General features: G+C 39.7%; 2 protein-coding genes across 3 annotated transcripts in view; one reads left to right on the top strand and one right to left on the bottom strand.

The window, feature by feature from the left end:
- pik3r5 (phosphoinositide-3-kinase, regulatory subunit 5) overlaps positions 1-4,157 on the bottom strand; it is a 38,163-nt gene extending 34,006 nt beyond the window's left edge. Inside the window, exon 1 of the mRNA XM_078953988.1 lies at positions 3,859-4,157. The gene's annotated coding sequence lies outside the window, so the exon portion shown is untranslated. The remainder of the gene's footprint in view (positions 1-3,858) is intronic.
- ntn1a (netrin 1a) overlaps positions 1,352-12,819 on the top strand; it is a 69,143-nt gene continuing 57,675 nt past the window's right edge. For both annotated transcript variants that reach the window (XM_020699728.3, XM_004065783.5), the window contains exons 1-2: positions 1,352-1,909; positions 2,061-3,086. In XM_020699728.3, coding sequence (XP_020555387.1) covers positions 2,072-3,086 — 1,015 coding nt within the window. In that variant the 5' untranslated portion in view covers positions 1,352-1,909; positions 2,061-2,071. The remainder of the gene's footprint in view (positions 1,910-2,060; positions 3,087-12,819) is intronic.

Here is a 12,819-nt window from a genome sequence, read left to right as displayed (position 1 = left end):
CTAAATCTGCACATAAGGTTGGACCACAACTTTACAAGTTTCACTTTTAGCCAGGTCTCTCTCAAAAATAGATTTAATCTCAAGGGACTTCCTGGTAAAATGAAGGTTAAATAAATAAAATAAAGTAGAATTTAACTCATGGTCAGATTGGAAAAAAGGACAGAAAATTTTAAAGAAGAGTGGGAGTTCTGTGGAGGAGTAAAAAATATATAAATCTGCCTTTATCAAGATGAAGGGAAAAACTCAGAAGAATGGAACATCCTGTCCAAACAACTTATCTTTTTATATTAGATCATGGTTTTCAAATAACATTAAATAATATGTTATTTATGAGAAACTGCACCTCAACTTCAAAACAAACATTATCATCATCTTAAAGGTGTATTTTGATAAAAATGCACTAGAGAAGGCAACAATCAAAATATTGTAAATGCTGCCCAGGCAAAAATAATACAGTAGCAAATAAATCAATGGCTATGTTTGAGTTTTTGTGTCACTAAACCGGTTTAAGCACCTAAGTGGTGCTTAAAGCACTGGCGAAAAACCTGCATCAAGTGTCAGTGGGCACAAAAGTCCAGTCAAGGCAGAACTTGTTCTTTTTGTGCTTGTAATTTGACAGTTAAATACTTTAAAATTGTCAAAATGATTTAGAATTTAACTTCAATTTTTTCCCCCAGCTATAAAACCCACACAACATTCACTTAGATTTTTTCTTTCATGTAGATGCTACAATAAGGTAAGCTTGGAGTCAAAGTGGTTTAATACATATTTGCATCAATAAGTGACAATTCCAAAGAAGCCTTCATGAAATCTATAAAAATAAAAAAACTCTTGGAGATGTTGACACAGTAGCATTCAGAGGAAAAACATACAAAAGCAGGTTGATAGACAGCTGCACCAGTTTGTCTGACTAAAAAAAAGCTTTATTGACAAAAGCTGGAAACTAAAAAACAGCAAACATGATGATAATGCTATTTTAATTCACGTTTTTGTCCTAATTTATTGAAGAGTCTTTTACAAAAATATGGTTTGAAATAAAATGTGTTCAATTCAAACTGATCTCTTCACTTAGTGTGTCCTCAAAAAAGTAAATTTATAATTAAAAACATATTCTTGCTATTTTTAAGAGACACATATTTATAAACAAAAACAAAATGTATCCTCAGGCTAATCATATATGCTTCACTTTGAGGGAATTCATTTTGAAGTGATTCTAATGGAAATAAAGTGGGTGATGGCTCCCCCTTGTGGTTTACGTCTGAACGACATGTAGCCTCCTGCTAAACTATGAGCGCCAGATGGCGCTGTAAATGTGGAGCTGACATGCAACAGGTCTTCCACAACAGCTGCAGGACTTCAAGGGAAAGCCACAATTCAGGAGGGATGCAAAGTGCTTAAAGATACAGTTAAATCTGCATTAGTGTCATTATCTGCGGACTCCCGCGAGCTGCTGCTCTGCAGCCGCCACGCGCAAGTTCCTCCTGGACACCACATGGCTGTTCACGATCTGATTCCTCCAGTCACTCAGTTTCATCATTTTGCGTTGCACTTATCATAAGAAAGTAATCAGGTGTAGCTGAGACAGGAGAAGAGCATTTAAACTGGTCCCTCCGGAGATGCTCGATTGCGTCTCTGCGCACGTCCGTCTCCCGATGCGCCACCAGTGGACGTCCTTGTTCCGCCTGGTGTCACCCCTCGGAATGAGTTTCCCTCAAGTGATGCCAAGCAAGATCCGAAAGTGAGAGGGCGGAGGAGAAGGAGAAAGGGGGTTGAAAAGACCTGCATGAGGAGTGGGGCTTGCATTAAGGACATGAACGACTCTGAAATCCAGCCGATCCTCTTTTTACGCACGAGCTTTGCGCGCCAATCAAAGTGTTTTGTTTTGATTTGAATTATTTATTGTTTCCAGGTGAGTTTAAATATTTCTAATCGTTACATTTAAAAAGGTTTCTGCCTAATTAAACTTGCCTGTGATGTTTTTACTTTTGAAAACCTTTTGCGCTAAGTTCTGTCCTCCTGTCTTTTTCTCTTGTCCTCTCTCCTCCGGTCTTCTCCTCCAGCGGGACCTGCGATGATGAGGGCCGTGCACGCCGTGCTGCTCGCCGCCTCCCTGTGGTGCCGGAGCGCGTTTGGCGGATACGGCATCGGTCTGTTCGCGGCCCAGACCTCTCCTCCAGACCCCTGCTACGACGAGCACGGCAACCCGCGGCGCTGCATCCCGGACTTCGTCAACGCCGCCTTCGGGAAAGAGGTTAAGGTGTCCAGCACCTGCGGGAAGACGCCCAGCCGCTACTGCGTGGTGACATCCGCGGAGAAGGGCGAAGAGAGGACCAGGAACTGCCACAGCTGCGACGCGTCCGACCCCAAGAAGTATCACCCACCCGCATACCTGACGGATCTCAACAACCCGCACAACCTCACCTGCTGGCAGTCCGAGAACTTCATCCAGTACCCGCAAAACGTCACCCTGACTCTGTCGCTTGGCAAGAAGTTCGAGGTCACCTACGTGAGCCTGCAGTTCTGCTCCCCGCGTCCCGAGTCCATGGTGATTTACAAATCCATGGATAATGGCAAAACCTGGGTGCCCTTCCAGTTTTACTCCACGCAGTGCAGAAAAATGTACAACAAGCCCAACCGGGCCGTGATCACCAAGCAGAACGAGCAGGAAGCCGTGTGCACGGACTCCCACACGGACATGTACCCTCTGACCGGAGGCCTGATCGCCTTTAGCACGCTGGATGGCAGACCGTCCGCGCACGACTTCGACAACTCCCCGGTGCTGCAGGACTGGGTGACCGCCACGGACATCAAGGTGGTCTTCAGCCGCCTGCACACGTTCGGCGACGAGAACGAGGACGACTCGGAGCTGGCCCGGGACTCCTACTTCTATGCCGTGTCGGACCTGCAGGTCGGGGGCAGATGCAAGTGCAACGGACACGCGTCACGGTGCGTGAAGGACCGCGATGGGAGCCTGGTGTGCGACTGTAAGCACAACACGGCCGGGCCGGAGTGCGACAGGTGCAAGCCGTTCCACTACGACAGACCGTGGCAGAGAGCCACGGCCAGGGAGGCCAACGAGTGCGTGGGTGAGTGCACGCGCTTTTCCGTGCGGACACTGAACGCAACTTCTGTGTTTTGTCAATAGGGGAAAATGAATAATTCTATTAATGCGCCCCATTTTCTTTAACTAATAATAAAACCTGCACAAAGAAATAAAAAAATGTTCTTAATATTTAAAAACATATTTTAGCTTTCAAAACACTATAACATTTGAAGGTTACGTTTTTATTTATCAATTATTTTAGAAATACTTCAAATACTTAAGCATCATCGGTGAGTATTTTTTTGGAAGTCACTGCTGAATCTAAACAGTCTTAATAAAAATGCACAGCGAAAAGGTTGGCCTGCAATCAAAAAGTAAATCAATATCTTAAAAAAACACGTTGCATTGTTTTCATGAAAGAAATGTAGCAAAGATGAGCTGATAGACTCAAATTATAAAAACATTGCAACTTTGACTTTTATGAAACAAGCTCTAAAAAATACAGACAAAATTGGGCAACTTTGAGTAAATTGGCTTAAAGATTTTTGTATTTACTAATTTGTTAGCAATTTACTAATTTTGTACTAATTGCTTAAATCATCAGGAAAAAGATAGAAAATATTTTACATCATATTATATAGTATTTGTGTTTGATGGAGGAGAAGTAGGTTTAAAAAAATTTGAAAAGTTCTTCCTTTTAGCTTGTTTGGTCTTTTCGGAACTCTGTGAAGTTATTAATATCAATTGTTTTCATTTTTTTCGTAACTTATTAGGAAGAGAAGCTTTTACACTTAGCAGTAACACAACAGACTTACAGTAATCAGGGAGTTGGATGAGGTGCACCGCATAAGTGGTGATGACAGACAGCTACAGAGAGGGGAAAGCAGAGAGGTGCTTGATGAGAGACGGGAACACTTGAGAGTCAGAGCGACGTTCCAGCCCATTCAGGCTCTTGAAATCTTCTCTCAGCCACAGGTCTGATAGGTGAAGGCGGCTCAGTGGCGTTTGACAGCTGCAGATCAGGTCACGTGGCAGCTGTTTAAGAAGGTTTCTGTTTGCTGGTTTCATCCAAAGCCGTGTGAAGACAGGCTTTGGGGCAGATGAAAACACGCTGCTGAAAAGTCGACACTCAGAATTACACACAATTAAGCAGAGCCTAAAGGGAGAGTTTAGCTCTCCGACCACTTCAAGCCTGCATGTTCTTTCAGATGAGGCCTTTTTTTGTACATTTTAATGCACAAATTAACATTTCCCCAAAATATTAACATTTGTTAAGGTGGAAATACTTGTAATCCCTCTTGATGCACAAATTGGTGAAAACATTTTAAGCTTTTTCCATTAAATTAAATTTAGTTTAAAGCTACTTTTTTCTTCCTTTAAAAAAAAAATCAAACAAAACTTTGTTTGCTTGGCCTTTCCCTTTTGCGCTTTCCCCTCTTCTTTGCAAAAATATTGGAAAAGAGAAGGAAAAATAAATCCCACTTCTTTAAATTGGTGCTGTTGGATCAAGGGGGACAAGTTTAAAGGTCCCCCTGAGAGTGTGAGAGTTGAGAATGTCACCAGGCTTTCATTAAGAAAGTGTGCATTGAAAAAGTGTTTCCGTGTGCAAGGAGATGTATGCTGGTGTGGGAATTGTGGGCCCAGCACTCCCCGTCCCGCCTAACAACAGCAGAAAAGGTGGGAAAATGACAAATCTGTTTTCAGCTCGCTCCAGAGGAGCTGAGTGAGGCTGAGGAAAAGCGTGGACAAAAAAATAAAAACAAAATCACCTTCAAAAATCCTCCCATAACCTTTTTTTAACGTCATATGAACAGCATTAGATTTTTAAAACCCTTTTCCCAATATTGTGCTGCTAATAAAGTATTTGAAATAAAACAAAAGTGGAAAATAAAAAAGGACGAATTTCAGGCAAAAGGAGGATTTTAATAGTCCCTAACTGCAACATTACATTTGTTCTTGAAGGAAAAAGACAATTTTATCCTAATCTAATGCTTGTAATTGTGACTTTCTTTCACGTTATATATCTTTTACCCAATCTTTGCTGTTTCTCTCAATAATGTCTCAAAAAGTCACATAAAATGCTTCATTATCCGTTGCAAAACTTAAAATCCTTTCTTTTACTTCCAGTACTTTAAAATGTATGTCCTTGAGCAAAAAACCAACAAAAACAAAGACAATTTAAACCATTTTTACTTTAACCCTTGTGATATCTTAGATGACCCCACCCTTACATTGAGGTGTTCTCCCTACCATGAAAAAGGTGGATAAAGGTGGAAAGATTTCATATAATCCATGGACACCAGTGAAGATCACAAATCATTGAAGAAAAATGGTTCAGCGCACTGTCTAGTGGGTCTAGATGACCCAACTCCCAACGTTAAAGTGCCTAGGATAGCACAAGGGGCAATGGAAAACATGCAACATAAGCCCTTTAGCCTGGGAGTCTACACCCAGGGTTTAGGATTTTGGTGAGAAAGTTTCTGCATTTAGTCATTGCAGTGATTTTATAATCCTAAAACAAGAGCCAAAGTCAGCTGCACCAAAAGAGATGTGAAAAGAGGGAGAGCATGCCTCCTCATGTGTCCAAAGGATAATTTTAGACCTGTATATACTCCGAGATCATCTGCGTGATGGCTATGATGGATCTCCTGCTTGTTTTTTTCTGTCTTTATCAAAATATATTTAACAGAAAGTGCCCTGATGACTTCCAGGTGTTGTCTGAGAACACCTGACTGACAGAAACAAACATTATGCAGACAAGCCGGCACACTTCAATTAAAATGTTTCAGTGCAAGACAAAAAGAGGAGAAAATCCAATCTTTTGATTTGTTTTTACATCTTACGTTGATGTTTGTTTATAATAAAGTTTTTTTTAAATGGTTCGAAGAAAAAATGTGAGAATGTTTTAGTGCTTTAAATAACTTAATTCATGATGAACTGTAGGTTTTTTTATTTCTACAAATCTCACAATTAAGGTCTTCGGGAGCAAATGTTTCAGAATTTTTGCTAAAATAAAAAAACCTAAAATATGCCCAAGCTGATTTTTTTTTCCACATTACAACTTTCCATAACGGTGCAAAACAAACTCCAGCTCTGATTTCATCATTTTTCAGAAATGTAAATCGTGACCCAAATAGAGTAGAATGCTGTACAGCTGTGAAATATTTTCTGCTCTCTGGTTGAGGTTTGGTTCCATCAGATGAGTTTAGACGATCCTTGACTTAGAAGCAACGTTTTTTCCACTGAGAGACACTGAAGTACAAGGTTTTCATCTTTAAAACTGCAAGCAGGATGTGTTGTTCAGGCAAGAAACAAAGCTGGAAATAAAAGGTCAGAGAGCCCTGCATTTTCTTGTTAAACCTCACCTCCTTTTAAAATACAAAGTTGTTTTTTTCAGATCTCCATCCCTCAGTGTAAAAGGGGAAATTCTTGAAAAACCTCTTCTCATGATTTTGTATCAGTGTCTACAACTGGTTTTATAAACCAGGACCATAAATAAGCGGCGTACCAGTCCAGACAACTTAGCTGCTTTCTGTTTCCCAGTCATAGAGCTGCTGTATGTCTCTGATGAACACTGGGGAGGCACATTCTGTAAGCGAGGCTGAGTGTGCAGCATGCAGGGCTGCAGCTGATCTCTAAAAAAGGCAGTAAGAACAGACGCTCACATGCAGCAAGAGCAAAGGAACAAGGAAAACATTTCTGGAGCACCAGAACTCTGGTTAGACCGCTTGCTAATTCATTAATTGGCCTCCTTTGCTGTGAGGCAGGTAGCAGGTTTGAGATGATCAGGGTCTGGAAGGGCATCCAGGGTGAAAGCCAAATTGCAGATGATCCGTGCAAAGCAATGCTGCTTTATTGACATTTTCTCTCACATGCAGGACTGTGAAAACCAGAGGAAGCAATTTTCTCTCTTGCAGCACCAATTTTAAAGCTCTCACTGTTTTTTACAAAGCCTTTGAGTCACACTTTTTCCTCACTCACCAGCTGCTGTGGGATTGGTCAAACGGATGCTGAAGCTGCAAGAGAGGGGCAGAATGATGTGATCAGACCTTAATCCAACAGATGACTTAAACTTGTCCTGTATTTCTTTAAGAAGTTCTAGAAAGAGCAGATTTTTGACTTGTTCAACTTTAAAAAAGTGGTTTCTGTCACTACAGTCACTGCTTTTACTGTGTTTTCACTGTACTCTCCCTGCAATGCTTGACTGCTGTGTGAGTGAGGAGGAGGAGGTTAAAAAGACTCTTTGGAAGTTCTGCACTAAAACAATTTGTGAAAAATCAAATACAAAATGTCCTGTCTAGATAAGCAGCTGCTTTGGTCCTCAGAAGTTAGGGTACGGGAAGATGTTTTCCTTTTCAGCCTTTACTTTATTGTAGCAACAATTTGGAAAAACCAAAGACAAATTATTTTAAAGTTCCTAAGCTTTAAGACCAACTCTGATAAACAAATAAAAAGTTTTTTTGTGTGTGTTTTTAACATGTTCTTGTGGCAATTTTTTCACAATGGATGACATATTAAGAAAATTAAGCTTAAAATCTGAGTATTTCTTCAAGTCGTTGTGAATCAGGAGCAGACGGAAAGAATCACCAGGCCACAAGCGCCCTGCACTTCTACATTCTGATGCATCCAGATGAAAAAGATACCAAAACAGAAGTAAGGCACACTTAAATGAAGTATCTCTGCTGAAATTGCTTTTTGTAACACACACATTAAGAGCAAAAATCCCCTCCTAACCTTCAATCAGATAAATGCTTTTTCTGTCAACTTTTCTTTGGTGTACATCGGTAATATAAACATCCGATGGGAATTTCACTTTGTAAAAGGACATAAAACAGATTCAACTGTTTTGCTTCTGATAGTAATTAATTTGTGATAGCAAGAATTAGATAAACTGATTATTTTTTATATAAAAGTCAAATTTTCTCTTTTAATTTTTGGATGACACCCTTTATGTTTTGGCAGAGCCACAAAAAAATGAAAGCAATAGCTGTGACAAATAAAGCAGATGCTGTAGAATGTGTGGAAGCTTCTCAGATCTTCAAGTTGTTACTGTCAGCACTTGGCTGCAGCATTTTTAAGCAGGAATTTTGGAGCTTGTTGTTGCTTGTCATGCAGACTGTTTAAAAAGTCCTTCAAGTTTGACAGAATTCCAGTTTTTTTACAGATAAATTCTCACAGATAAATTCTTTTGAAGTCTTTATATTCCTTTTTATAAAAAATAAAGAAAAGATTGAGAAAGTTTGAGTGTGGGTTTATGCTGGAGGAGAAATGCAAGTTTGCTTTTCATAATCTGAACTTCAACAAACATCTGAAACAGTTTTCCAGAATGATCTGCTAGTTCTCTGAGGTTATTCTCAAGTGCAGATATATAATTGATTATGGATTATTGGGGTTATGAAAGCTAGGGCTCCGAATGTCATGCATCAAAAGCCGTCAGTTTTGCAGCCTGTGGATCTCGGCTCAGCGGCCCTTGGGCAGACTGAGCAGGTTTTCGACTGCGGTTTTGTTTCATTGCTTTGGCTTCACCGCATAATTGAAGCCAGACTCTGCTTGCAGTGTGAACACACTTTCTCAAACCAGTGTCTCTGTCCACATGTGTGCGTGTGCTGGTCTTTCTGCTCAGACCAGAAGTGTGACCTCAGTCTTCCTTTCTCAGAGAGAAACGGTTTGCTCTGAAGCCGGATCTCTTTACTCTCCTGGCTTCTGGCCTGCACTCATTTCCTCTCGTCACCCTCGGTGGAGCCAGCACTCTGCATGGACTGTGCTTGCTTTTTGTTTAACATCTGACCAGGCCAAAAACTTCGAAGTTTTACTGCTGCTTACCTGCAGTGTGTGTGTGGGGGGGGTCATTTTATTTAATGTGAGCTGCTCCTCAAAACAGAGGCAGAGAGTTAATTTAGTCATGGAAATCAATAAAAATCATTTGTTCTTTTCCTACAAAAAACTTGTAGGAAACGGGTTGTGTTTTAGCTGAATGAGGCAAATTTAGGTAAAAAGTTAAACATATAAACTGATAAACATTAATTAAGATGTACATATTCCTCTCAGCCTCTGCTCCTACTTGCCTTTTATTGTTTTACATTTACCTGTTAATCTCTTTCTGCTCTATTTTGATTCTGCAGTTTCTTTCTGTTGCTAAGCGTGTCTTTCAGTTGACTTTGTGTGCCAGTGGGTGTTTATGCAAACAGTAATTCTGTCCAGGCCTGGAGGCTTTTCAGCGCCCACAGAGACGTCCGTTAATGAATTAATTGGTGACTTGATGCCACAGTGAAAGCTGAGGGAGCATCTCCGTTTGTTGTGGCTTTGGCACTGAACTGCAGAATGAATGAATGAATGTGTGTGAGTGTGTGTGTGTGTGTTTGAGATGGGGAGATAAAACTGAAAGGGAGAAGTTCCTGAGTAATGGAAAGTGTTCAATTTTCAAAAAAATATAAACCACAGCAGACATGATCACTCTGTGTTCACGAGCCAGGCCCCAGTTTTTCATATATAATGTGTGAACGCGACGTACACCGCGCCTCTCTGTCACTTCCTTCATGATTTATGCTGTTAATTAAATTCTTTTACACAGTGCTGACTGTTTGCTGCAAAATTGTATGAATTTTTTTCCCTCCACCAATGTAAGATTGAAAAACGATGATGTTCACCAGTCGCTAAAGGTAGATTACATAGGGGTCTCAATCTATTTCTCCATCATAAATATTTAATAACAGTATGCAATACTATATTTTCTTACCAAATTAATGATTCTATGAAGAATTAAAATTAACTGGCATTGTTGTTCCAATGTCAACGATTATTTGATTTTGATTTGAAATGGTTTATTCCAAGCAATCAAATAGGAATAATACACAACAATACAATCATCAGTTATACATTCATGCATTAACTAATCAAACTTAGTATAATTAGACATATTAATAAACATTGCTTGAAAGGGAGTGGATGGAAGCGAACTTATATAATCCCACCCCTGTTCTACCGTAACCATTTTATTACATGATTTATCATTATCCGGTTCCTAGCTTTTATCAGACAGAATTAAGATTCTTGAAATATCAATATCAATATCAATTATCAAGCACCCCTATCACTTGAGAACAATGGACTATTCCATGTGTGACCCTCACTACTTAACCCCTAAAAGACTCTAGCGCCCTGAGTTTTAATGTAATTCGGACACATGCTTACTACCGAAATTTGACGTCACCCATTAGAAGAAAAACCTATTTAATATGAACATTTTACAAAGAACGTTTATGAGTACACTGATGAGAACTTGGATGAATTATAAAAAAATACATTTTAATACAATTTTTCTAACGGCAAATCGTGCAATTGTGGTTTTTCTTCATGCCAATATGATTAGCATTGGTGTACAATAGTTTTTCACAGAGACTCCTGGGAAATTGCCAGGGGACTAGATTTTGGAATTGTAGATTCAGACACCCAGACAAAATGGCGAATGCCTATATATTGCACTAAATAGTGAGCTGTGAATGAATTTCTGACACAATCCAGGTTAGCCACTCAATTTGAATATAAAAAAGGAAAAAAATGTTACGCTAACATTTTAGGCTATTGAAGTTATTCTGGGAAAATGCGATAACCAAACTTGTCAAAGGTTCTCATTATGCTTGGAGGTAACTGCCAGAAACAACAACAGTAAAACTATGCTGCTTGTGTGACAAGAAGAATGACAAAAAGCTAATTGTTGCTTATTTCTCAAACTACTAACAATCGACAAACTAAACTGCATTTAGTCATACATAAACATCCTTAAAACCAAATAAAAAACAAAAAAGATATAGTGTTACTCGAAGACTAGCCAAAACAAAGAGTTGTTCTTGCGGCTTTTAGATGTTGTACTTTTCCTTTTTAAAGAGATTTGAACTGAGATGATGAGAATCAAAGCATGAAATTATCACAACCTGGATGGAGGAAACAGTAGATGAAGCTGATTGAGAAGACCTGACGCTTGAGTTGAAAGTTCTAGGTAAGTCCCTCTACTCATAATCACTTAAACTGCTTGTTCACATATTTAGGGTGAAAACAAGAATACAATTTAAAGTGAGATATATTTAAAAAAAAAGCAAAGATGAGAAGGAGAAAATAGGAGAATTGAAACAATTAACAGAATTTAGGAAACTGTACTTTTTTATTTCTTCTGACATGATTGACCTAATTGTTTCGTCTTATTGCTTTGACCAACCCCTGCCAGATTATGAGTGGGCAAAAAGTTCATACTGTATACAGTTCAGACCAAAAGTTTGGACACACCTTCCCATTCATTTGAATGAGAAGGTGTGTCCAAACTTTTGGTCTGTACTCTATGTCAAACTCTTGATCATGAAGAAATACCAGATTGCTTAGAGAATGCATTACTAAACTGTTTTTCGTTTTCATTTTCATTCGGTCCTCTGGATTCTGGACATCATTGTGGTCTAATGTCTGGACCAGTCAAGAGGTTGCATGAAAGACTGAAAAAGGCTCGAAACAACATCTGCAGGGGCATTTTGCCCTTTTCCACTTTGGGCCCCAAAATGGCTAAACCCACCAGTGTACTCTGCAGCTCTCAACCCACAAGAACTACTGGGAAACATCAAATTTTTTCTGTGATTCATCATGGACACTGTCTGTCAGCTGTTTATTTAGCTGCAGCTCCTAGTCAAACTCAATGGAGCAGAACCAGAGATACAATCTTTTCTACTAAGCTTATTTTTGTTCCTTGTTAGAACCTTGTGTCTCTGTTACTCCCGCCAGTGTCGCCACATGATGACAGTTTTAATCAGTTTCCATTTGAGCTTTGAGCTTTTAATTTTCAGGCATTTTTTTGTTTGTGTTTTTCATTGAAAGTTTTCTGGATGTTTTCACTCAATGAGAAATGGACTATACCATCATTTGGCTTGCAGAAAAATAAATAATTTTTTTAAGAAGTATTTGTTCTGGGTAAAAATGTTTTTGGACAACCCTACCAGACATAGATGAGAAAATGTAACAGAACAGAACCGTCCGCTTGATGCCAGTCTGAATACAGACCAAACCCAAGGTTCGGGACTCGATCTGAAAAAAAGGATTTTTCCAGTCTGAATACACCCAAAGTCAGTCCACGCAGAAGAGCAACAGTAATTTAAAATAAAATTACACTTTTAATATTTTGCCCAAATTATTTTAGAATATGTTTTATGGAAACGTGACAGCTTCTAAAAAATGCATTTTGCTTTTGCTGTGGACCAGTCCAGGGGACCTTAGTGAGCCATCAGGCTACCGGGATCAGTGTTTGCACCCAGCAAAAAGCTAAATGAACAAAAACAATCAGAAATAAGGAAAATGATTGGTTGAGCAGTAAAAGTAAAGCCTTTGCCCAAAATAAATATATTACCAAAAGGAACCAAACCTTTTCCAGTCACATTTTTCTTTCACATCTTTTTAGGCAAAGTGTCTACAGCACCTTCTACAATAACATTCAATTAAATGTGTGTGAGAGAGAAAAAAACAAAAGGAGGCCTTTTGCACATGAAGCAGCTGAGCCTTTGATTCAAGGTGAAAGTCCTGGCAAAACCTCTCTGGCAGCGGTCGCTTTGCTCGCCGACAGGACCACCTAGCACGAGTGTGAGCGCAGTGAGCTCAGCGCGCAGGTCCTTAAGACTCACCATACAGATGATTAATGGCTGGATGAAGTTACATCTCCATACAGGAGCCTGCTGGGCAGATCAGAGCGCCCCCCGCTGTTACTGTGGCACAGGGCTGTCGTCATGAACTGCCAACAGCTGGAG

This window comes from Oryzias latipes, chromosome 1, assembly GCF_053564925.1.
Source record: "Oryzias latipes strain Hd-rR chromosome 1, Olatipes_Hd-rR_3.1".
Lineage (NCBI taxonomy): Eukaryota > Metazoa > Chordata > Actinopteri > Beloniformes > Adrianichthyidae > Oryzias > Oryzias latipes.
The sequence above is the reverse complement of the archived record's forward strand: the minus strand, read 5'-3'. Positions and strand labels throughout refer to the sequence as shown.